Raw genomic sequence first — 27,424 nt, 5'->3', positions numbered from 1 at the left:
GAAATGGATAAAACTGATATATGGTAGATGCTCCATTAGTCGGGCAGTTAAGCACATTGTAACTTCTTTTTTCTTGTTTATTGAGGTATATGCTTCAATTAATGCTGTGGGATATAAATTTATTAAACACAAGGTATTTGTCACAAGCAATATTCGATGGAGTTTCTCAATCTATTGAATTTGCCAGGATTATATAATTTACCATATAATTTACGACTGAATGCTGGAATGCGATCATCATCATGCTCTGGAACTTCATTAAGGGGACATAAACGACCAAAAATTTTAAAAAAATCATTATTTTTTTATTTCAGATTTTGATTCTGCAGTCTTTTCCGCTTGTTTTGATACTAAATTTGTAATGATCCGACCACGGGAAGTGGCCAAAAAACAATCATACACATAAGCGTTCCAGTGCGGTGTGGAACAACCTCGACGGAATAAAACGCCGCTCCTGAAAAACAACGATTATCAAACTTTATGTACTTTTCCTCAGAAACTACACAACGTATTGTAACAAATTTTTTTTGTTCTGTTGATAGTAGCTTGGCAAAGACATTTATAACTTTTGAAATTTGTAAACGAAACACAGCCTGAGAAAAACGAAAAAGAAGAAGAAAAGATGGCTGGAAAAATAAAATTCTGTCTTCTTTTTCACATCATGTTTAAGAACACATTCGTAATAAATCCTACCTACCTATTTCGTTGTTGTTAGATGGTAGAAATTCAGCGGAAATGAAGTTAATCCGGCGGCCATTGCCATATACGAAATATTTTTTTCCAAAGTTTTTAATTTTGCATGCTGTAATAAATGATTTTTTGGTGGAGACGAACACAGCAAAAAAAGCAGTTCAAATTGGACGACCCGTTCTCGAGCAATGCGCGCTCCTACGAATGCTACTCTGTTTCGTATATAAAATTTTTATTATTCATGCACTGTTATTCAATTCAGAATAAAGTTTATTTCCTTTTATAAATTTGTTACAATCTATTCTTATTTCTTATATGTAATAGCATTTGTCCATTGCACAATCATTAGTGTACTCGTATCTTGTATACTTCTTTTGCTTTTATGCGTACTATTCTGTAAATCGGGGTGTGAAAAATTACCAGCAAAAACTGTTTGTTATATATCTATATATATCCAAATTAAACTGCCATAATTAAAACGTCACGTCATTCATTAGTGCTGAATTATGGAAAAATTCTCCAACTATTACTTTGGTAGGAATCTTTAAAAAAATATGAAAAGTAGAATCTGATGAACTATGTACACATGATTTGACTAGAACGAACCTCTTGCATTGATAGTATCTTATAGGGAAACCATTGTTACATCGTAACGTAAGAAATGATATTTTATGATTGACATTACGTACAAATAATTAGTGATGTTAATACCATACGGTTTATGAAAAATGTTCGCATAAATATACTTAAACTAATAATGATACCCCGATTTACAGTATTGTATTGATGTATTACATGTCCGTCGGTATTTAAATTTAATATACCAAACCGAATGCCGTGATACCTAATTAAAATTCGCGAAAATGTCGAAAGACAAATAATTACCCGGCCAGCAGAGAAATAAACAAAAATAAATTACATACATATTGCATACAAGCGCTCTACACTCTCGAAAAAAGTTCGTCGCAACGATGAGTGATGAAACCTATACTTTTACGACACATTATTCACAATTTTCTTCTGATTTTCCTTATGTTTTTCTGCCTTCAACCGAAGATCAACGATACTGGAGTTTTTGTCGTGCGCAACGGTGAAGCCAGGCAGAGAGGCGGTGGCCGCAGCAGCTGCTGCCGCCGCTGCCAGACCACTCGTCGCAGGCCGATACTGCGATAGCGAGAAGAGACCCGCTGGAACCGTTCCGGAGGACAGCGCAGCCGCATACTGGAACAATGGGAAAATTGTTAGTTTTCCGTTTGACGAACCGTTTATGTAATGAAACTATTATAAAAAAATTTAATTTCACATTATTCAATTAGAAAATAATTGAAATCATTTTAATTCTGATTGCGGTTCGCATCACGATCAATCGTCAAGTGAATTTTATTTTCTAACAAAATTGTACCTGATGTGCTGCTGCGGAAATAAATGCCGTGTCAAAAGCCGAGAAGGCTGCACCGGGGAATCCAGGATGTGTGCTGGCAGTGTTGACCCCGGTCGGAGGCGTGACTCCGGCTGCCGCCGATGTCACGCTTCCTCGCAGTGAGGGGACATTCACGTACGGTGCTATCCGGCATGGTTCCAGTGGGGTTGTCACCGGTGGGCTGTGGCTTGATAGGATGATACCTGCCGTGAAGATAGGAAATGGGAAACATGTCACATAATAAGAGAGAGAACGATAGGACAGCAAAGGAAATTTATGTCTGCGAGTTTGTAATTGATGAGCTGGAGAGTTCACCGTCGTTTTTCTTCGTGCCTCAACTGCGGGAAAAATTCTAAAGACAGCATGAAAAAGTTTACAGTTACATTCAAGCTATGTGTTTTGAAATTTGAAAACAGTTCACAAACGTGATAAATAACAATTTTAAAATGGTCGAATTCTAGGTATTTTTAAACTCAAGTTAAGTTCACATTACAACATATTTTTCGTCCATCTAATCAAAGTAAAACATTTTGATAAACACGTTACATATCGTTTTTTACGTGCGTTCCCAATTGCCAGTTTCAGAGTCAGTTTCGGACGAAAAATAACCTAATTCAATTATGTGATTACATTTGACGTAATCCCATAAATCGGATAGACTTCTCGCAGGGATTGAGTAGGTCTGCTACAGACCGTGCCGAGTAGGTATGCGGTAACCTGCTGGCCAGCACGGTCCCTTCGTGCCGTCCTGGTGCTGGAAGTGGGTGTATATGTATCTGCTCATTCCAGCCATGTCTGGATGAGAGGGGGAGTTTATTAAATTATCATTTCGCTTTTATTTATTACCGCCGCCTTGCGAGCTTGTTTTATGTTTTCTCTCTCAGTTTGATTTGAAAATCAAACATTTTCCATCTCCCACAATCCCAGTCAGTTGGTTTTCGCTAAGTTGTCACTGGACGGGCGTAGTGGCATTTTCAGAGCCGGCAATGACTTCCTTCCGATTTGTCGCACCTGGACAGTGATCGGGTCTTCGAGTTGGGATTCCAAGAGCGATAGTTTTGCACAAGCTCATTAGGCCAATTCAATTATGTATTCGAAGACCGCTGTCGCAGTTGTATCTTAGCAGCATATCATATGCTGCTGGAAGCTAGATTCTCCGGCCATTTGCAGTACCGCAAAGCTAACCAAGTGGAATAACTGGTGGAAACGTGACAGAAATGGCACTAGTGACAATGGGATCGGATAATGCAATTGTTATGGATTTTTAACAAAACAAGAACGGCGTTTTTAACGTAATCTAGCTTAACGGTAACATGATTGATTGCAGAACTAGATTGATTGCACGTGTTTATAGTACGCGTGGCTCTGTAGTTAGCGGAGTCGGTCACCTAGTTCTAACGATAACGGATATCGAATTTGATTCCTGTCCTGATCCTTTCAAAAAGTCATACCCGGCTAATAATTAAAAAAAATCACTATTTTTTATTTCAAATGTATTCTACAGGCCTGTTTGCTTATTATGATATTAATGTTGTAATTACTCGACGCAATTAATCAGAAAAGTTTGCAAATAACTAGCTCATGCCGATTTTTCAGTACTTTCCATTGGTGTCTTTGGCAAGAGATCAAAGTACCTATGCTTTCTAAATTATTGTCTTTCGTAACAGTCACAGAAAAATAAAACACAACATAATTGTACTCATACTGATGCATTTATTCGAAATTCATTTTCATTCCATTCCATTCATTTCCACTAGCATGTCCAGACATAAACAAAAGGTGAGACACCCGATCTTTCAGAAGAATGTTTTGTCCTGGAAAAATGGAGTAACCGTAGGAGGGCGAATCTATTGTTACTTATCAAAAAATACCGGCCGATTAGCTTGGAAGCTCTGGCCTTTCAGTTCAGTTTTATCTCTTTCTATTCTGTTTTTCCTGTTTTTCTCTTCTTCTTTTTCCGTCCCATTTTACCGTTTTTTGTTACATCTTTTTCCTTTAATATCCCTTTCTTTTCTTTCCTTTTTTCTTTTTGCTCTCACACTATTCTTCTTTTGCTTTTTGGTTTCTCTTGTTTTTTGTTCCGTAATATCTTTCTTGCCTCGTTTTTCCTTTTTCTGTCAGTTGCTTCCTCTTTCGCTGTTCTTTTTCTCTTTTTTTCCTTCCCGTTTTTCACACTTTTATTGAGTCTTGATTCGTCTTTTCCGTTTTGTGTGTGTGTGTGTGTGTGTGTGTGTGTGTGTGTGTGTGTGTGTGTGTGTGTGTGTGTGTGTGTGTGTGTGTGTGTGTGTGTGTGTGTGTGTGTGTGTGTGTGATGCTTGGATTTTCTATCGCCTATTTCTTAGGGATGGCTGAACCGATTCTATCACTTTTACTTTTGTTTAATAGATATTATTGCCTAGTATCACTATTGAACTGTTTCATGGTCCGACTTTTCGTTTAAAAGATTTTTTTTCATTAAAAAAATGTGGAAATTACGTGACACGATTTTTTTCGAAACCACACCATCGATTTCAACGATCTTGGTATCATATGAAAGCTCTTGCTATTACTAAACTTTTAACCAAGTTTTATTGAAAACAAACAAGCAGTTTAAAAGTTACCTTTAAAAACCTGTTTTGACTAGGTACAGATGAACGCCTGTTTCTTAGAGATGCCCAAACCGATTTATGCGTTATAAGTCTCATTTGAAAGGTAATATAGCCGGATATATCACTATTGATTTGTTTTTTGATTGGACGTTTAATTTGAAAGTTATGAGCAATCGTGTACAACACATCAAAATTAACAATAATTTATAATGATTTTAACCAAGATAATTTAACAAGTTTTAATTATTTTAGTATTAGGTTTTAATACTGCGATTATATCTGCAAAGTTTCATAAGAATGGGTTTTACCAGTCAAAAAATATTTAAAAATAATTCTAGGGAACTTTTTTATTTCGACGTAAAAAAAATCAAAACATTTGGCTAGCTAGTGATTCCGGCAACCGATTCATGCAAAGCTGATGTGTCAAAATGCATTAGTAACGAAAAAAATATGGTTGAAAACATTAAAATTTGTCTTCTTTTTTCTTTTTCTCTGGCTGTGTTTCGTTTACAAAGCTCAAAAGTTATAAAAGTCTTTGCCAAGCTTCTACCAACAATACAAAAAAGTTTGTTCCGATACGTTGTGTAGTTTCTGAGAAAAAGGCACATAATGCATGAAAATCGTGGTTTTGCAGGAGCGGCGTTTTATTCCGATGAGGTTATTCCACGCCGCACTGGAATGCTTATGTGTCGATCGTTTTTCGGCCACTTCCCGTGGTCGGATCATTACAAAATTAGTATCAAAATAAGCAAAAAAGACTGCAAAATTCAAATCTAAAATAAAAAATTTATTACTTTTTCAAAAAATTTAGTCGTTTATGTCCCCTTAAGGAAAATATGCGGTGCGCAGAATTAGGAACCATGCGCAGAATTAGGTGCGTTTACGGAACGTCCTTTTGAAAAGTTACTCTTGACAAAAAATATTATGTTCACTGGAAAATGAATCAATGCGTGGTATATAACATATGAGCAAAACTTCATTTCAATCAAAAATAATCGAAGCAAGCTGATTTGCTATTTGAGCTGGAAATGTCCATATGAAATGACAAATAAGATGGTATTACAAAGGTTCCTTTCAGGTTTTTTTTATCTTTTTTTCAGGTTCGTTTTCCACTTTTACTGTCTCATTTTTTGTTATTTTCTGTCTCGGTTCGATTTTGTTGGACACGGTTTTGCCTTTTTTCACTTTTCAAAACTCCTTTTCTAACCCGCTTTATAATTTTATTTGTTCCGTTCTTCCGTTCTTATGTCCTGATCTTCCTCCTGTTTTGTCACGTTTTGTTTTTCTGTTCCGTTCCATTCCCTTTTGTCTCGTTCCTTTTCTTTGCTTTTTCTTCTATTCCTTTCTCATTTATTTACTTTTTCTGTTCTCGATTTTCTACAATTCCTGTTCCCATTGTTCTCCTTTTTATCTCGTTTTTTTCTCCGTTTCTGTAGACAGATAACCTAGAGGTTATCCTCATTTTTTTCTCGTTTCTTCGTTTTCTTTACGGTTTTGCTTTCATTTCTTTCATTTTTCTTCTTTCATCTTGCGTTCTTCATCTTTTCCTGCAGTTTCCTCATTGACAGTTTTTATTCTCTCTCTCTCTCTCTCTCTCTCTCGCTCTCTCTCTCTCTCTCTCTCTCTCTCTCTCTCTGATCTGATGCGCATCTGACGCGTAATCGGCATAGCGTATCGGCATAGATGCGTAAAATGCCATCTGTCTAAATTGTTTATCGGGGCATACACTCACCGCACCGTTCGGCAAACGGTATTCGTCGTCTCTTTTATTCTCTGGTGTTCTTATGGGAAACTGCGAGTTTGACTCGCTGTTCATAAGGATGGTGGGAGAACAAAAGAGGTAAACATATAGCAGTACAAACGATTCGACTCAGAACAGTGTTGTCAAAGCAAATAACATTGAAACACATCGTTGCTTTATTAAATCACTGAGAAAATCTTCGAAAATTATTGAAAAAGCTGTCTTTTGTGTTGTTTTTAATAAAGAAAAATTAATTATGAACATACATTTCTCTTGAAAGTATTGAACCACGTTTTCACCATAGGAGGTTTCAGTTAATTTCAAACTTAAAATTCTTATTTCCAGAACCGAAACAGTGTCTTGGCAACACGATAGTTCATCAGTTGTGCTGCAGCTGCTGCTAGTGGTGAACAGGTTCCGTCAATTCAGAATTTGTTTTCAGTTTTGTTAGAAAATAATAAAACTTTTGGCTAGTGACAAAGCCTTAGATAATAGAAAAAAAGAGAATGAATAATATGGTATGTGACAATTGAGTGCTTGACTTTCAAAGTGGTTGTAATCAGTGCTGAAAATTTGATGAATTCGTTAGTAGCGAGGTGGCGATTGCTGAAGAGCAGCTGAAAAATGTACGTTTTTGGACAACAATTTTTAATTCATCATATTTCTTGTCGGAAACCCAGTAAATTGTGTTTGTGTGAATCAAATGTATGGTTAAGTGATTTGTGAAGATGATCCTATCAAAAGATTTTGAAAATATGAATAAAAAAGTGCATTTTCGGATCATTTATGTTCAACTAATTAAAATAGGTAACACTGCTTAACTCGTTCCTTACCCTACGCGTATTCGTGACGTAAGCCAAATTGGTTCTGAAATCGGACTTGAAATTATACTTGAACTTGGACTACACTTGCACTATACTAGACCTATACTTGAACTTAAAATGAAAGTTGAAATTAGACTTGGCAATGGCCATTAAATTAGACATGAAGTTGAACTTGAAATAGTAATTGGACCTAAAATTGAAATATGACTTGAAACTACACTTGAATTGTGCCTAAAATTAAACATGAAAACGTACTTGAAATTGAACATTAAATTGGACTTGAAATTGGGCTGTTAATAAGGCATCAATTTGCACTAATGTGGGCTTGAATTGATGTAGAAATTGGACTTAAAATTAGACAAGATATTTCAGATTGTTAAATTGAACTTGCATTTTGAATAACTTGGAATTGAAATTTTGCTTCAAATCGGATTTAAAATTGGTCTTAAATTGGATTTGATATTGGACATGAAATTACAGTTGATGTTAGAATAATTTGGGCATAAAGTTTTACTTTAAAATGGGCTTGAAATTAAACTTGAATTTGATGTTAAAAAGTCCTGGCGCTGCATTCCGACGGAGTTTGGCGTTTTGGTTTTTTGGTTAACAGAATTCGCAGCCAACTGTTAACGTACAGGACAATTACGGAACCAATGCCATGATCGTATTGACTGTATCACGCTAGTCGTCGTCCAATATCCAATGACCAAAGCTTAAATTGGACTTGAAACTAAACTTGACATTAAATTTGAAACTCGAGTTTGGACTCGAATTTCCACTTGAAATCTTATTTGAAATTGGAACTATTTTTATTACATTAATTAAATTATCGCAAAGGTAACGACCGATCAAATTAAAAACTGCGGATTTCCGGTTACCACGCATTATTTTATTTTATATTAAACTAGCTGACCCGACAAACTTCGTATTGCCACAAATTAACCTGTGTTGTACATAAATCATGAATCTCGGATGATCTTTGTCACAATCTCGAGTTTTGCAAGCCGCTTCCGACGGCGGGTCACCGGCAACACTCGCGACCGTCTCGTCCTGAATGATCTAGTGTTACTATAGATAGTTTTTGGGTTCTTGTATTGACTAATGTTTTATGGAAGAGTCTCAAATTTCTCGAGTTCGATTAGTTTTTGAGTTTCGCAAAAATTTCTGTTTTATTTGTATGAGAGTCCATATCCCTCTACCACAGGGGTGAGAGGTCTCTAACTATCGTAAAATAAATTCAAGACTCCAAAATCTCCCACATGCCAAATTTGGTTCCATTTGCTTGATTAGTTTTCAAGTTATAAGGAAATTTGAATTTCATTTGTATGGTAGCTCCCCTCTTAAAAGGGAAAGGGGTCGTAATTCACCATAGAAAAAATTTCTGCCATCTAAAACCATAACTCGCCATAACGCCTATGCCATAACTCGCTTTCTAAAGAAGAGAGGGGTCTCAATTCACCATAGAAAAAAATCTTGTGTCCAAAACCACTTACATGTCAAATTTGGTTCCATTTGCTTGATTAGTTCTCGAGTTATGAGGAAATTTGTTTTTCATTTGTATAGGAGCCCCCCCCTCTTAAAGTGGGGAAATCCATAGAAAATATACCATAGAAAATATTCTTGTCTACATAAACACCCACATGATAAATTTGGTTCCATTTGCTTGATTAGTTCTGAGGAGTTATGAGGAAATTTGTATTTCGTTTGTATGAGAGCCCCCCCTCTAAAAAAGGTAAGGGGTCCTAATTCATCATAGAAAAAATGGTTGCCTCCAAAAACACCCACATGCCAAATATGGTTCCATTTGCTTGATTAGTTCTCGAATTATGAGGAAATTTGTATTTCATTTGTGTAGAAGCACCCCCTCTTAAAGTTGGGAGGGGTCCTAATTCACCATAGAAAATATTTTTGCCTCCAGAAACCTCCACATGCCAAATTTGGTTCCATTTGCTTGATTAGCTCTCGAGTTATGAGGAAATTTGTATTTCATTTGTATAGGAGCCCCCCCTCCTAAAGTGAAGAGGGGTCCCAGTTCATCATAGAAAAAAATTTTGTCTCCAAAAACACCCACGTGTCAAATTTGGTTCTATTTGCTTGATTAGTTCTCGAGTTATGAGCAAATTTGTATTTCGTTTGTATAGGAGCCCCCCCTCTTAAAGTGGGGAGGGATTCTAATTCACCATAGAAAATATTCATGCCCTAGAAAACTTTCACATGCCAAATTTGGTTCCATTTGCTTGATTAGCTCTCGAGTTATGAGGAAATTTGTATTTCATTTGTATAGGAGGCCCCCTCCTAAAGTGAGGAGGGGTCCCAGTTCATCATAGAAAAAAAATTTTGTCTCCAAAAACACCCACGTGCCAAATTTTGTTCCATTTGCATGATTAGCTCTCGAGTTATGAGGAAATTTGTATTTCGTTTGTATAGGAGCCCCCCCTCTTAAAGTGGGGAGGGATCCTTATTTACCATAGAAAATATTCTTGCCCTCGAAAACTTTCACATGCCAAATTTTGTTCCATTTGCTTGATTGGTTCTTCAGTTATGAGGAAATTTGTATTTCATGTGTATAGGATCCCCCCCTCCTAAAACGGGGAGGGGTCCCAATTCATCATAGAAAAAATTTTTGTCTCCAAAAACACCCACATGCCAAATTTGGTTCCATTTGCTTAATTACTTCTCGAGTTATGCGGAAAATTGTTTCTTCTCTGGTACAGGAGCCCCCCCTCTTAAAGTTGGGAGGGGTCCTAATTTACTATAGAAAATATTCTTGCCCTCGCAAACCTTCACATGCCAAATTTGGTTCCATTTGCTTGATTAGTTCTCGAGTTATGAGGAAATTTGTATGGAAGCCCCCCCTTTTAAAGAGGAGAGGAGTTATAATTCCCCTTATAAAGAGGGGAGGAGTCTCAATTTACCACAGAATAAATTCTTGTCACCGAAAACACCCACATGCCAAATTTTGTTCTATTTGCTTGATTAGTTGTCGAGTTATGCAGAAATTTGTGTTTCGCTTGTATGGGAGCCACCCCTCTTAGTGGGGGGAGGGGTTTCTAACCATCACTAAAACCTTTCCTGGCCCCAAAAAACCTCTACATGCATATTTTCATGCCGATTGGTTCAGTAGTTTTCGATTCTATAAGGACCATACGGACAGACAGACAGACAGACAGACAGAAATCCTTCTTTATAGGTATAGATTTTATCGGAATGGTAGGTGAAGGCTGGGCACGCAAATGACTACGAAAATACTTTATTTTTGTATCAAACCACTGAACCTATTCTAATGATTGCAATATTAAAAGAAAGTTTCCTAGATAGCTGCCTTACTTCATAAAGTTTCCACTTACAGTTCAAAATTAAGCCGTTTATTGCAAAAGTGATACCGAAAAGTCAAGAGTCAGTGACTAATATTAAATTTTGTCGGCAGAAGTGTTTTAAATCGTCGGACACGATGGATTCTACTGTAAAGTAGGCAGATAGTACTATATCTATTTGTTGTCGATCTATTTTTTTGTCTCTCTAAAAGTGGTTTATAGTAATTTATCACAATCAAGTTCGAAACTTTTATATGTACGTAAAGGAATCGATTTTTTATCGAGCATGATTTGTAAACAAATTCACGATTGATTGAATATTTTATCAGTAGAACGCATTTTATTCAATTATTTATCAAATTACCAAACGAACGTTTGTCCCATAGTATGCACGAGGCCGTTGCACGCTACCGCACGGTTACAACTCAGCAAATTAAACATGGCAGGAGGCATTAATTTGCATACATTATGTTCGGATTTGCAGCACTGTTTACATTTTATTTGTCTGCCAATTTGGTTTGACAAACAGTCAACGGTTTTCCACGTCCCCGGCTGAAAACGCAGCCAGCACTAGGATTCCGGGTGAGCCTGAAGCCGAAGCTGCGAGGCTGCCATTTTCCTTCTGCCAGTTCAGTTGGTTGTGGGTTTTGTTGTCGCAAATAATGAAACATCAAGACGTGCTTAATTTCTTAATTTATCTCCTGCGAGCGTAGTTACGTATTCGACGAGCGTCCGGAATCAACCGACCGAGTCAACCGAGTTAGCGAAGACAAATTTTACCCTGACCTTGCACTGATTCAATAAATCAGTAAAACACTAGAACACAAGAATAAAACAGAAACTTGAAATTCTTCATTGAGACGAGTTTATTTGGATGATAGTAGCCCAACAAAATTTTTAGGCTGATGTCCAAAACTATGCTTTCAATTCGTTTTAGATTCTTTTATATGATTATAGACAACTTCCCGAAAAAGTGATCTTTCAGAGTTCATAATGATATGGAAAGTGAATATAGAGTCAGCTCTATCATTGGAATAACTAAAAAAAATTAATAAAATAATTGTTATTGATAATATGTATGTAAAAATAAGATGTCAAGAACATGTTATCAAGTATAAGATTTAATTTGTGAAATAAGTAAATTAGACAGCGAAATAAAATTCCAAAAACATGGAAATAGATTCTTCAGTTATCGTTTTTAAGAATGAAGGCAATGAAATATAGCTACTGGTGTAGTGAAAAACAATCAGCTTGTGTACAATCAATTAAAGCGGTGTAAGGGAAGGGTGTTCCGGGTTTCCCCTTGTGTCATTTTCTCCTTATAACAGCACAGTAACCCACCCCAGATTAAATAACTCGTATGACAAAAAACAAGGGTTTTAACAGCACCAGTTTTGCAAAGTGATCACCCCATCCATGTTCTACTGTGATAATTGAATGTTTATGTACTGATTTTAAGCCAGCATTTAACAACATCTTTACTTGTTTTGTTTATTTGGGGTGTTCATCAGTTTTAGTACATCATAGATGTTTAATTTTAGGTTGCGTTCTATTTTTCTTCAACAAAACAACCTAGTTGTAGGTATGTGTTAAAAATGTTAATAATTAATAAATAATAACTTATTCGAGGTTAGGGTCGAACATTTCCAGATAAGTTCACTCTTGCGACTAACCGAAGTCAATTTAAGTGTCATCAGTTAAAAAACAAAATTACTTCATCTCGGTCGACCAACACAACAGGTATTGACAAATCACATTCAAACCTTCCTAACCCAATCGCAATGTTTTGCTCCATCGGCTGCCACATTACAGCGCATAAATCATCGATGAAAAACAACCAACTGGATTCAATAAAATTTTCATAAGGGCCAAAATTAGATTACGCTGAAAATTGATGACAACCAAATCGAATAAACAATGTGAAAATATTTGGGCAAACACACGCACCGGCAAATGGCGCAATGTTCGATCCTAGCAGCGGGTCGGACAAGGATTAAGCATATGCACATTGAAACCCCCCTATATGGCAGATCCTAGAGGCCGAAGTTCATGGCCTGTGGAAGGGGCAGGGTGTTGGAAATTTTATTTATTCAATCTTTCTGCGGTTGCCGGCATCAGTTCGGTGGCGGCAGAACCCTTTCTACAACCCCGGGGAAAAGGATACGATTTTATCGTTTTTGTCCTGGGGCTTTGAACGAGACCTCCTGTGGTTGGCGCATCGATCGAAGAAAAAACCAACCTAAAAGAATGTAGTCTTGAAACTTCTATTCTCTGATAAAATGCGCAAAATTGCCGTTAAAAATCAAGTGGTGCTCACACGAATAAACATAAATCCTGGTGCTAATAAATTTATTGGATACGAATGTTTACATATCTACAGTGTTCGGAAGAAGGGTGCGTATGAATTCGATTGTACGTCGTACTGAGAGGGGCGAGATTGTTTTTTCAAATCGCGACAGGCAAATTACCAATGGAAAATCCAATTAGATTGATTATTTAAATACTTAATGAACTGATTTGGAAAATTGATTTAGGAATTTAGCGGCATATGTGCGTTTTATGCGTACAAATTCGACCTACCTTTGTGTAGTTGATTCTCGTGCTTCCGACATTTCGCACGTCGATTTTGGAACCAAACCTGGAAACGGACGAAAAGTTTATTAATTTCATACTATATATTTGGTTTATTTGTACAGAAAACATACGGCTGTTCTATTTGAATAATTATTCTGCTATGATGTATTCGTTCGTGTATTGAATTTATAGCCCATTTGTTTATTGTTTACCAATAATCGATTCGTTTAGTGTAGGTATAACCAGATATTTATTGTTCTCTGCGCAAATATAAACTATAGAAGACGAAATTTTATTGAAGCATTATGAAATATGCTTCAATTAGTGGCAAATAAACGCCAGCAATTTCTGCAATTATAATAAAATACAATTTAAAAATGCGATCAGTTTTAAAGAATTTTATTTTTTAGCTTATTTAAAGAAACAGGTGGTTCACAATTTCAACTTTCTTCGCACTTTCCCTGCCTTATCTTTGTTCTTCCTTTTCCGAACTTTAACGCTACTTGAATGCAACAGAGAATTAACTCATTTAACTTGACCACTTAGCAGCTCGAAATTGGACATAAATCCAAGTTATCCCGGTTTGGCGTAGTTGAATTTGTTCCCCTCCGCCTTTTTCTCGGGCCGCCCTGCGACTGGCGGTGGTGGTCAGCTTCAGAATCCGGTTTCAGTTTGGCGCATTCTATGTAGGTACCTACTCTGTCACTTCTCGCAGCGCATCTCGTAGCGACGAGTTATGATCCTTGCTAGCCCATAACTCACAGTTAATTTAACAGCTCGGAGGAAAATTGATATAAATTGCTTAAATCGCGAATTCTTTGTTCGTCACGTTGCGTCCGTTGCGCTTTTCCGCTCTTGCAGCCGAAAAGCTGAGAAAGCGGTCAGCATCGGTCGGTACACGTCAGCTAATCGAAGAACACAAAAAGTTACATCCAACAATTCAATGTTTCTGCTCGCAAAAGACAACGGTAAATGAAAAGAATCCTTCCCTAAATATTTGAGTCCTTCTTCACATGGGTAGAAAAAGAAAAACTGGCAATTTCATCGCGGAGCAATAAATAATCCCACACACATTCTGCCAGCAGCCAAAAAGTTTTCCTCGGCGGTAAATGGAGAAAGATTCAGTTGCTTGCTGTGACGTGATTTTCCTTATACCGAAGCGGGTGAACACTTATCGTGCGAGGGTGGGCGACAAAATCGAGATATAAAAATCTCACTCGGAAGATAAATATCCGTAGACCGCCGCCGTAGCGAGCGCTGGCTGTAGCGCTTGGAAGTATAGCAATCCAATCAATTAGTGGAAAATTAATGTCCGATTTACGTAACACGGCAAATTCACTACATAATGTTGAGCAAATTAATTTAATTGAATGGCTCTTTTTACACGGACGAGATTTGGTTAGAGGATGTTTTATTGAAGCCCAGAGAGACGGTATGGTTGGATGGAACGTTGGATTTTGTAAGGATTGAAAGGTTGTACGTAATCTGGTGGCCCTGTTAAATTATGTGAATGCCCGTAACAAAATCAACTCGCTTAGATGTGGTACATGAAGTTCGAAAATATTAGCAATTGACTACAGAACTGAAATACGTATCTGTCAAGAATATAATATACATAGTAGAATTAAATTGGATAAGTTTTCTTTTTATTTAATTTCCAGGTGACTACAGAAGTATGGATTGAAACTAATTATTGTGTGAAAAATTTAAATCACATTGCTGGTAGATTTAAAAAGACAGTGTTTAGCAAAACAATATAATTTCACTCATTTAAGTTCATTGACACTAAAAACATTAATACTTATCAAAGTAATACAAGTATTCGATGTCTGAGACTGAAATATTCGTGCTTTGAATGTCGACCATGAAAGTGTTCGCAGTTTGAGTCAACACCGAACTGTAACTTTTTAGTGTTTTTCAATGTAAAAAAACATTTTATCCTCATTTTCAAATTTTTCCCACGAAAATAAAAAAATTGTCATGCTATAAACCATTTATGGGGGTAGACTAAAGATGTTTTCGAACATTTTAGTTTGAAGAAAGTTTTAGTATAGCTCAAGTGTTCGAAGTCTGAATCAGAACGGTACGAGGCGGAGTAATCGCAACATTAGTGGAGATCAGATAAACAACCCCGGTGGAACTGGAAACTAAAGTCGTACACCGACTGGAACGGAGGCTTTCGTGCGAACGCTGAGTGGTAGCAACGAGGAATAGGCAGCGTTGAGCTCCCATATCAGAGGCGGCTCTTGATGGCTCCAAGTTGGGAGCGGCTTACGACAGCAGCGTTTGGTCCGGAGTGAGCCGCTCAATTAAGAAACGTGGAGAGTCATGGCACTAAAGCTAAGAGGGCAGCTCCATCATGAGACTCGGTAGCGTTGCCCTAGTACGATAACCTATCTAAACTAAACTATTACAAACATTCAAACAAATAGATGTCGGAATATTCGGCATCGACCTAAGAGATGAATGGGAATTCGGTACTTGGAACTGCAAATGGCTGAATTTTGCGGGTATTCCTGAAACAGCTCGAACTTCGCAAGCTCAGCAGTGTTTCCAGCTCCACAGGAAATCTGTCGCAAAGAAGTGACAGTTTTTAAGATCCGCTGCGGAAAGGCTCAGGTTTATCAGAGTGGTAACAGTACCAACAAACTGTGTTGGGCCGCAGGCAGGATCGCGTGATAGATTGTAAGGTAATCAACGCGGGAATATACTTATTGAGGATAAAGGGTCGTTCCTTCAATTACCTACGACATCATCAACGTGCACTGCCCGCACGAAGGTAGACCCGAGGATGAAAAGGGAGTGTTCTACGTGCGGCTGGAGGCAATGTACGACAGCTGTTCACCACGGAACATTAAAATCGTCATTGGTTATATTTTTTTAACGAGAAGGAAAATCTGCTATCTGGTCCTTGAGAAGATATTCAGGGCATGTGATGATAGGGTTGCCCCCGACCCACTAAAAACCTCCAGACTCAATCCCGCCGGCCCCACCTTATCGGTTTTACTCCAGGAAGGGGCTATTGTGCGTATGCATCCGCTTAGCTTGGAGACTTTAGTAGTTAGCTACTCCTGGCCCGTCGCTGCAGTTCCAGGACGATCTTTGTGACGGCTACACTAACCGCTCTCCGGTCGAGGTTGAGCACATTTTCTGAACCAAGTTTTCTGGAGTAGCGTCCTACCCACTCACTGCCATCCTGTCACTTGTCGTGTTAGCAAAACGAGGACACGCGAAAAAGACATGTTCTGCGTTCTCCACTTCGTTCACGCATTCGGGACACTCGAGGGTCTCCGCATGCCCGAACTTATGCAGATACTGCCTAAAGCAGCCATGACCTTACAGGATCTGTGACAGGTAACTGATCTTGCCGTGACGCCTATTGACCCATCCGGAATTAGTCGCGGTGTCCATCTGCCCTTCGTGGAGTTAGACCATGCCCGCTGCTATTTAACCATCGTCGAAGTTTGTCTAATAGTATTCCGTATGCTTATCGTGCCACGTAGACCGAAGCACTGTACGTCCTCCTCGATGATGATGTCAATAGGCATGAGGCGCATATTGTGTCATACGACACGATGCGATACGCACTAGCGACCCTCAGGCACATGAGGCGATGGGTACTTTCCAGCTTGCGTAGGTAGCTGTTTTCGTTTAACGCCGATGACCACGCCGGCCCACCGTATCTAAGTATTAATACGTTCACATTGGCAAGAAGTTTGCGTTTGCTGCCACATACTGCCAAGCAACTGGACATCATTCGAGATAGTGCAGAAATAACTGTGGAAGCCCTCTTACAAGCATAATCTACGTGTCTCCGAAAGAGAGCTTATCATCGACCATAACCCCTAAGAGTTCCAGAAGCCGTATTACCGGGATAGCACAGTCTCCGACGCAGATCGTTGCGTGCTGCTCTGACGATTGTTTACCACAATAACTTCTGTCTTGTGATGCGCTAACTCCAGTTTCCTGGAGCGCATCCAGTCTTCGACGATGCTGATAGAGTGTGTAGCCGTCAACTCAACCTATTTAATTGATTCGCCATAAACTTCCAGGGTGATGTCGTCTGCGAAGCCGACAATCACAACCCATATAGGGAACTTCAGCTTCAACACCTAGTCATACATAATGTTCCACAACACCGGGCCCAGGATGGAACCTTGTGGAACCCCAGCGGTTATTCTGACGCAATTTTGACCCTATTCTGTGTTGTAGCATAACACTCGGTTCTGGAAATAATTTTCCAGAATCTTGTATAGCGACACCGGTACGTGGAGGCTCCTGGGCGATCTGACTATGGAGTCCCAACTCCCAACTAGCGCTATTAAACGCATTTCTGACATCGAGAGTGACCACTTGGCAATAGCGTATACCAAGCTTCTCACGTTGGAGTGCTACTTCTGCTGTCTTTTTTTGTGTGTGTGGATATTATCACTACGACCAGCATTTTGATCTATTGTGATCTTATCCAGATGTTGTTCCGCACTTCGTTGTTATTGCAGTATCGCTATAGAGTGAACGAACTGCTTATTATCCGTGCTTAAAGTATCGGTGTGTTTTCCCCCTTTTTTCCTTCTACGCTTCTTACTACTTTTCAACCAATCTAGCTCTAGAGCCAGGAAGTGCGGAGACTAGTTATAATTTGTCCTCTGCTGTCTTAGTGACAGTCAAGATTGCATCCAACGTAAACTTGCCTTTACGGAACTCGAACTGGTTACTTGATAGGCCGTTTGCACCCTCGCACAGTGGTCCAATCAGCGAAATACGTGATCGTGTGATATTGCGCCAAAACGTGAAGTTTTTCGCATATAGTGTCTTTAGGAACATTTCTTGGTATAACAAGCCCCTTCTTGTGAGGGAAATCTTTGGGTGATTAATTCCCTTAAAAGTGAGATACGAAATTTATTTTCTCGTATAATCGAGATACAGGTTTAGTACTTTCGGTAAAGTTGTAGTAAATATCAATACAAACAACTTTGTCAAAGACACCATACTTGTATTTCTTCATGGAAATTGTCTATTAAGCGTTATTCATGGACAAACCCTTCAAAACAGTTTTTAAACCCTGAGTTATTCTGTTCAACTTTTACGTGTTCATAGTGTTCTAGAAAGTTGTTTATCTGGCTAAAATCAACGTTTTTATAGAACATTATTATACGTGATTTTCTGAAGTTTCGGAGATATTGAGCATTTTTGATGAAAAATAGTACTACTTTGAGCTTAAATATTTCCCAAGGTGGCAAATGGTGGCAGATCAAACATCTCGTACTTGAAAGTACAACAAAAAGATGTGTTGCTTATTTTATTTTTTGTTTGAGTCAAATTAATTGTTAACTGCTTGTCAATTCGTGTTTTCTAATTAAATAGACTAAAAACTCATTCCGAGAAAATTCGGTCTTTTGTGACTGTTGTTGAAATTCGGTCATTTGGATTTCGGTCATTCGTGATTCGACCATTTGTGTTTCGGCCATTTGGTACCAGCCCATTATGAGTGGGATCTTTTGATAAAACATCGATCGAAAGCATTGAACAAAATAGACTTAAGTAAATATTTGGAAGCTATTTTCTTATAAATTGCGTGAAATAATTTTGAGTCTACATTCATTTTCGACTCGAAAACAGGCGAAAAAATTGGCAAAATGGCGTTTATTGCATCCGAAGTGCATTTTAATTGTTCGATAAACATGGCTATGAAGTATTTTTAAAACTATTATAACTTTTGAGGATACAAACAGATACAGTCAATTGACATTTGATTTTAATGGTTTTTTGTTGTACTTTTAAGTACGAGTTGTTTGGTCTGCCACCATTTGCCACCTTGGGAAATATTTAAGCTCAAAGTAGTACTATTTTTCATCAAAAATGCTCAAAATCTCCGAAACTGCAGAAAATCACGTATAATAATGTTCTACAAAAATGTTGATTTTAGCAAAATAAACAACTTTCTAGAACACTATGAACACGTAAAGGTTAACCAGAATAAGCCAGGGTTTAAAAACTGTTTTGAAGGGTTTGTCCACGAATAACGCTTCATAGATAATTTCCATGAAGAGATACAACTTTGGTGTCTTTAACAAAGTTGTTTGCATTAATATTTACTACAACTTTGCCGAAAGTACCAAACCTGTATCTCGAATGTACGAGAAAATAATTTTTTTATCTCACTTTTAAGGGAATTAATCACCCAAAGATTTCTCTCACAAGAAGGGGCTTGTTATACCAAGAAATGTTCCTAAAGACACTATATGCGAAAAACTTCACGTTTTGGCGCAATATCACACGATCACGTATTTCGCTGATTGAACCACTGTGCCTCGGTGTGCTTCACCAGTCTGTTGAGGATAACCCTTTCAAGCACCTTGCCGATGGTATCTAGCAGACAGATCGGCCTGTATGATGACGGGACTCCCGGAGGCTTTCCCGCCTTTGGCAAAAAAACCAAGCTCTGTCGCTTCCATCTATCTGGGAAGATACCTTCGTCTAGCTCGGGAGTCTCCTTGATAGCCACTTTAACGACTATATTCGGGATGACCTCCAGTCCCGGTGCCTTGCTCACCTTTAGGGATTGAGCGATCTTAATGAGTTCCTCATCCGTGACACTCGCCTCCCCAGCCTCTGAGCCGCCTTCACTTGAATTGATAATTTTGAATGTACGGCGCGTTGACCGACCATCCTGCACTATGGTCTGAGATAATAGAACGTCGGACGTGGAGTGGTTCAGCGGCCGGAGACCAAGTTCTAGGCTAATGGCACGGAAAGAGACCCTCAATGATCCGCCCCACAATCGATCTGGCGATTGCTCGGTGGCCGCCATTACACCCTTGGTTTTTGGCCAACATGGTCGTACAGGCGTCACCTCACGGGCTCGCATTGGCACTAGTGCACAATCTCTCGAAGTAGGCTCGTTTGCTGTCTTTAATTTCACTTTTGAGCGCCACCCTTGCGGCGGCAAGTGCAGCATGACGCTCTGCTCTGTCTTCGTCCGATCGGGTGCACACCCTACGTCGTGCACGGAGGCATTCCCTGCAGAGGTTTGCTATCGCCTCTGGTCCATCAATAAACTGGTTGCCTTCCATTTCCAGGATGGGCTGGGTCATCCTGGAAGCATAGTAGCGTCACACGCACGCGAAAGTACCGCTATTAAATCATCGGCGCTTGAGTTGAGCATAATGCGTTCATCGCACTCTCGTCGAATCGCTTCCGCAAAGGCTTCGGGTTGGAAGTAGTTCTTCAATGTGGTGAAGTTGCGGGTATTCAAAGCACAATAAACGAACTAGCTTCTCCTTCTGCCTTTCAACAAAGCAGAAAATAAACGTTTTGTTGAAAACCCTTCGGAGGAGAAAAGATATCAATCACTGGGTATTTATGTCTTCTAAATTCGCTGTTTACAGCCCGGTATTATCAGGGACGTTTTTAGAATCATACGTCAACAACGTCACAATTGTCCTGGCAAAAATGTGTATTTGGAAACAATTTAACAAAATCAAGAGCAAAACTACTGTTGTCCTGTTACCTTACAGAAATCAAAGATTGTTTTTATTACCAACCCTTCCCCCACGTTGAAGACATTATAATTCGATCCCTTTTTTTCACATCCTTGCCAAAACACAATACATGTGTTTTCACTACTCTTACAATGAAATGGCAAACGTACGCATAGTCAGAGATGCTGATGATCCTGATATTTGGGCAGACATGTTAGAGTCTCATGAATTATTGCTTGCTGTGAATTCTGATTCTACTCATGTTCTAAAAGTTTAAAGTACTCCATAAACTATTTCTGCTATACCTGTTGGGAAAGTTTTTCTGGCGTATTTCCCTTACACAGGCATCAATTTTGTCTAGATTGAATCGCGGTCATATGAATTCATGTTGGGACGAGGAGACTTTGTCGCTTTTTCTGGCGTATTTCCCTAGTAAAGAGATCAAATTAGTCTAGATTTAATCATCACAAAATTTTTTCGATCTTTTTGGACGAGAAAACTTTGACACTTCTTTTTCTGACAGTAATGTATTTAATGTAAGCAAGGCGATCACGAAGGAAATTTATGAGGACATTTGACCTTGAAACTTCTAGTTAACTTTCATTAAAATTCGTGATTGAAAAACAAAATTATAATAGAAACCACATAAGTGCTACACCTATTGCGAGTCGGTCGGCATTTTAACCATCAAAATCCATTCATAATTTGTAGAGCTATTGGCGTTTAAAATCTTTCATATTTTCGTGACGATAATTAAAATTTAAATTATGGAATGACACCCTGCGGTAAAACGTAGCCCAACGTCCAATAACTTTATATCGAATAGGAACAAATAGGTACGTTAGGTTAGTGTAAAATCGAAGCACTTTTAAAATTCGATTGCACTTTTTTTATCTACGTCGAATGGAATTTGAAACAGAATGATCCACCCTATCTCTATGCTGAACGATAATAACGACTTTTGCATGGAATTACTGAACAATGATGTAGATGTAAACAATGAGCAATATTGGATATAAATATATTCGTGTCATTTTATTTTTAAGGATTAATAAAAATTATAATAAAATCAATATCCATACCGGTTAAGTCAGTAAGCACCGAATATTTTTTTCTACAACTTCTCTCTCCAACCCATTCTCAATCACATACGTAATTCAACACAGATTGTCGTCATCCTCTTGAGAATATCGTCTGCTATTTAATTTGTTAAAGTGGTCCATAAAATGGCTCATTTCAGACACCCTAAACCGGAGGCTTTCAACCCTTGTGTGATATGTTGTTATAGTCACTCAATAAAATCCCAATTGCCACCCCCTTTGCCCCGGGCGACGATCGACGATGTTGTAAAATTTTAAGATACTTCACTTTCGAAATCGATACTCACTTGCACCCTCGCCTCGCTCAGTCCCAGCCGCTGGCTGAGTTCTTCCCGCATGAACGCATCCGGATAGTGAGTTTCCTCGAACAGCCGTTCCAGTTCGTTCAATTGTTCCAGCGTAAAATTGGTGCGGGATCGCCTCTGCTTGTTGTTGGCTAAACTGGACAAACCATGCCCGCTGAGTAGCGCCTCCGGCGGAGCGGGTGACGATTTGAGCTTCTCGTCCGAAATACCACCGTTGCTGGTTGGTTCGTTCGAATCCTGATCCTGATGGTCATCCGGTGATGATGCCAGGTCTAGCTTGTCTGCATTTCGAATGAGGGCAGTGGAGAAAAAAGATGAATGGAAACTGTTTTGAGTGAGTTGTTTGCAACACAGCGAGTGATTGATGATTGTTTTCACTGCATGGAACGGTAATTTTCCCCCGAAAGATAATCGGTGATTGTCGTGGAAAAATCGTACCGAATACAACCGCTCAATCAGACTAGATTGTGGCAGTCATTTATTATATGAAATAATTTGATTACAAATAACTTCCACAATGACTGTAGTTTCAATAATATAAATGAGTAGAATCTCAAGAGCAGAATCATGAAAGGGTAGAAATTATTATAAAAAGTGAATTATATATATAATTTTCGTACAAAAGACTAATACATCGCTCACACCATTTCCCAACGATTTTATTTTTATTTTCCCCGATTTCCGCTCGATAGGGTACGTAATTGATACAACACTAGTTTAGACGGGGATTTCAACCGCTACCATATTGCTCTGTAAAGTTCCCGACACAGAGAAAGGGGCCTACCCGTATTATGATTCGCGGCGAGTTATAGTTCTAGTCTAGTTCATTTGAACATTATTGCTGTAAGCTCGTTTTACTCCGATAAAATTCAAACCAAAACGATTTTTAATAACTCTGCATGCGAATCAGGCCAGCGGGATGCTGCTCTTGATTTTTTTTGTTGTTGCGAAGGTGCTGTAAGTCTTACACTTCATTAAATGGCGAATTCGCACTTGTAGGTGTATTAAACCCGCTTGAGGGTGTAACAACCGGACGATTACATATAAAATGCACCCTCTTCAGCAAGCAAGCAAACGCAGCAGGAAACTTTAGACTATTATTGTGTTAAATTGATATAAATTGCATTACAAATAATCATGAATAAAAGATTTGTATTACGGAACGCTCGTTTGGCTGCTGGTTCTGGAATGCCGGGTTATTCGGGCTCTGTTGTGTTAGGGGAAATTTAATTTTCGCCCTCGATTTTCCGCCGAGCCGTTTTTCCACCGGACGGGTCAGACGCTTATCTGGCGGCTGAGCAGGCATATCCGAGCCGAAGTTAAAAGGTCTGATTAGATGTTATGTTGTTTAGTTGTAAAGGCACATATACAGACATCACTAAATTACTCATAATTCTTTATTGTGGGTTTTGAAGTTAGTTAGATGACATGGTAGAAAAACTTGATTAAACCTTGCCAATACATCTACCAGAGAGTAAGGTTTCTTCGGAGATATACTCAAAGAATCAGAGGACTTCTAGCTTTTTATTATTTTTGATAATACATATTTCCATACAATGTCGGAACAAACAAATCTAAGATTCGTCATTTCAACTCTTTTGAAAGACTGCGTAATTAAGTTATGTCTCGAAATGGTGTCAAATAATTAAGTTGTTCTGTACAACTTCTTGCGTAAAATGCTTCGATACGGAACAAATTCGTCTAGTTTGTTTAACTTTAATTGCTCGCTAAACTCTAGAATCAGTCGCCGGAAAACAACGTTTTTCCTTTAGCTGGAAGGAACCGACAATTCGTTTCTTTTGCTCCTCACTTGTCGGTTCGCTTCTTATTGGCAAATAAACCCGTCCTCCGGTACCAATGTTTCTGAAGGTTAGGATCAACCCTGCAAAGGTTGACTTCCTGCGTTTATTTTTTGCAATAAAATGTTAAGATGCTAATTCGGACAAAACCTTAGAATTCGATTATAAAGTGGTGTTGAAATTATTTAGAAATTTCGAGCAACATTGTACGAAGCTTCCCTCGATCATTGAAGGGTTATGGAAAACGATTCGGAAATGCAGCAATCAACTTCCCCCGAAAGGGAAAGCAAGAGTTCTTTTATGAACTCGACTGAAATCAATTTCATTAGGTTGAAAGCAGAGCGCCAGCAAAATCCCTTTCTACTACCCAAGCATCCGGATAGCAACGTTTTTTATGTTCATTTGAATAAAATATAACTGTTAGAAATTATTGCCTAGGGTTACCTAGGGATAGAAAATTGCCAGCATGTAAATTGGTAGTACCGAGAAAGCAGAAAGAAATTATTTTCAATTTATGTTGGTCGCAAAAATATTTTTTAAGCAACATGACTTTTTGGATTCAAACGAATATTTACATATGTTCTTATTCGCTTCGGCTATATATATGTGAAATAGTCTAATACTGACTTGTCGTTGATTTTCTTAAAAGACAGGCTTCTGAATTGAAATTGAAAGCCGAAGAACCTCATCAACTGATTTACCCCAGGAAGAAACTTCAATTTATTAGCCTAATGAAGCAGGATTAAGCGGTGTTTCAAACTCTTTTTATCGTTCACACAACCCCGTCGTGTCACCTTCACCAGATTCCCGTTGCCATCTGACTGACAGCTAATTGATGAGTTAACGGATCCGTTCGTGAAATTAATTTCAAAAGCCAGTATATATAAGTGTAAATTACGCAAACCCTAATCCGGCTTTACACCGTAGCTGCTGAACGTTTGCAATTTACCCTGCGTCTGGGTGCTAATTGATTAAATAAATTGTGCTTTCATCTTAATTAACTGAAGACGCTGGAAATGTAATTGGTTGCAATCTACCTGTGTCGGAATCGTTGTCGGTGTTGATGCTGTGGGAGTGATGGGCGTTGCTTTCCGGTTGGTTGTGAATCGTGCCGGGCGGAAGGGAAGCTGCTGGTAGCGGAGGATATCCGTGGCCATTGATTAGGTCTACGCTTTGCTTAAGCAATTCGGAGGCAGGCTTCGGTCGAACCAGCGCGTTGGGTTCGGCTGACTTGTAGTTGGGGTCGCTCTCCGAACGAACCAGATTTAAGGCAACATCTTGTTTCGATTTTTCTCTCTTATCTGTAACACACACAAAAAAGTAATTGTTTAATGACTCATATTAAAAAACATCCATTATGACTGACGCACAAAAATGTAAGTCACTGCTTCTTACCGTTTGCTTCCTCGACCAAATCGGCAATTAACCAATTCTTCGGCACATGCCGCTTGCTAATTGGTGTTCTCGTTGGAGGACTTCCATATTCCAGATCAACCGATTTTTCACGCTCGATTAATTTATTGTCATACTTTTTAATTACACTATTTTCATTTCGATTACTGACTATTATGTCGTTGTTATTATTATTGTTATTGTTCGCAGCACTAAACTTATTCTCCACAATCGACAGCGTTATTGCTGATGTTTTGATTTTATCACTCTGTTCGTAGCTGCCATTCAGCCCGGAACCCGTACTATAGGATAGGTCCGTAATTTCCACATCGATGGATTCCTCATCATCATTGTCCTCTTCGTCGTTAGAATGCCGAACACTAGCGCTATGATTCCGCTGATCCACGGAGTGACCCTGGATTTCCTCTTCCAGATCTCCGTTCTCACAGTTGCTTGCACTACTGCTATTGTTCGACATCAGATCCGGATCATTGCTGCGATTGAGAAAGTCTTCGCCCAACCGACCGCCGGCAGTCATGTTGAGAATATCCAGCACACGACTGTTGTTATACTCGAAGGATTTGGTTACGAAATGCGCTAGCTGTTCCATTGTGACTCACGATCAGTCTTTGGTGTTCAATTTAGCACTTGCACATGGTTAGGTTAGGTTTTCTCGCTTTGTCGAGCTTTACAGCAAAAGAACTTGTATATTTTGCTTATCTGTAAATATAATTCAAACACTAAATACTAGAAAATACTAAAAGTGGCAACTAATATTCAATATTGGCGTGGCTGGTACAATTTAGGAAAACAGTACCTTGTACCTTAGATTATATAACAATATTTAATCAGTCCCACGATATTATCTGGACAAAAAAACATCTTTCAAAAGTGTTATTAGCATCATTATTTGCTAAAACCAACGACCAAGAACATAAGACAAGAGCGATCAGATTCTAATTGATTGACATCACTACTAGTAATAGACAAATGGTAGATATAGCGCCAACTCGACCAGCTTGGCATGACCCTTTCAGAATCAAATGAAACTTGGTGGGTGCAGAGCACACGTCTAATTAAGAAACATGGCATTATTAATTTTTCCGAAATTGGTCCATACTACTTTTTGAGAAGGGCTCAATTTATTTTCTCTTTTTTTAATATAACTCGTAAATTCTAAGACCTGCAAAAAAATCTATGGGTGACACTATAAGATGACAGCCCCATCTAAATTCAACACACTAGAAACAATCAAGGAAACTCCACTTGGAACATTGGGCATGGACAAAGAAGACAAAATAAGGACATGGAATAGAGACTTCGTACCTAGAACTGCAGATCGCTAAATTTCATTGGAGGCGACAGGGTGCTGCGCGATCAGTTAGAACCCCGAAAGCTCGGCATCGTGGCACTGCAGAAGATTTGTCGCAAAGGCGAGAAGGTGTGAAGAATCCATGGCGACAAAGTACAATTTTACTGGGAATGGGCTTCGTAATGATAAGCAAAATGCAGCATCGCGTAATGGCCTGGAAAGCGATCAACGAGCGTATGTGCAGGTTGAAGATAAAAGGCCGTTTTTTTTTCAACTACACCATCATAAACGTGTATTGCCCGCACGAAGGTAGACCCTACGACGAGAAGGAATTGTTCTATGCGCAGAGGGCAGCTGGAGGCAACGTGCGACAGCTATTCGCCACGGAACATCAACATCGTCATCGGGTATGTGAACACTCAGGTCGGCTGGGAAGCAATGCACAGACCGGTGATCGGGCCTCATAGCCGGCACGCCGACACGAGCTTATCGTTCTAGCCAGCGATGCACCAACTTTGCAGCTTCTTGAGGCTCAGTGATTAGAAGCACTTTTTTTCTCCACAAAGATATCCGCATTGCCACTTGGAGATCACCTGATCAATGCACCAAATCGACCACATTCCCAGCAAGGACCGGTTTTCCTCGAACAACACCAACGTACACTCCCTACGGATTACCTAGTAGCGCTCAAAACTATCGACGGTTCATACCTCGCGACAAAGCCACCCTCCTCGGTTAAACATTCGGCAATTAGACAACCCGCGAGTTGCCGAGAACTACTGGTACCCGTCCAGCGCCTCTGTGATTCAAAGGTACACGGGTACCAGTGAGCGACACGCCCTGGCAGGTGTTGTGGGTTCAAATCCGGTTATAATCTCTGATTA

The 27,424-nt window shown here is 39.0% G+C and overlaps 1 protein-coding gene across 1 annotated transcript; it reads right to left on the bottom strand.

The window, feature by feature from the left end:
- Positions 1 to 1,683: 1,683 nt before the first annotated feature.
- On the bottom strand, positions 1,684 to 25,838 carry LOC128740877 (homeobox protein aristaless-like 4). The gene is made up of 6 exons (XM_053836450.1): positions 25,222 to 25,838; positions 24,874 to 25,130; positions 22,020 to 22,318; positions 13,158 to 13,215; positions 2,093 to 2,313; positions 1,684 to 1,911 (listed from the first exon to the last, which is right to left on the bottom strand). The coding sequence occupies exons 1-6, from the start codon at positions 25,836 to 25,838 to the stop codon at positions 1,684 to 1,686; spliced, it is 1,680 nt and encodes a 559-aa protein (XP_053692425.1).
- Between the last annotated feature and the right edge of the window lie 1,586 nt (positions 25,839 to 27,424).

Source organism: Sabethes cyaneus, chromosome 3 (genome assembly GCF_943734655.1).
Source record: "Sabethes cyaneus chromosome 3, idSabCyanKW18_F2, whole genome shotgun sequence".
In the NCBI taxonomy this organism is placed as follows: Eukaryota; Metazoa; Arthropoda; class Insecta; order Diptera; family Culicidae; genus Sabethes; species Sabethes cyaneus.
Note: the sequence above shows the minus strand (reverse complement) of the source record. Positions and strands in the feature narration are given on the sequence as shown.

What these genes read in the sequence shown, in the direction of transcription:
- LOC128740877 (XM_053836450.1), bottom strand. Translation starts at nt 25,838, where the DNA reads ATGGAACAGCTAGCGCATTTCGTAACCAAATCCTTCGAGTATAACAAC. An exon ending in GAAGCAAACGGTAAGAAGCA is followed by an intron (nt 25,131 to 25,221) that starts GTGACTTACATT and finishes TACAGATAAGAG; the next exon opens with AGAAAAATCGAAACAAGATG. An exon ending in CGAGAATCAACTACACAAAG is followed by an intron (nt 2,314 to 13,157) that starts GTAGGTCGAATT and finishes TCTTCACGGCAG; the next exon opens with GTATCATCCTATCAAGCCAC.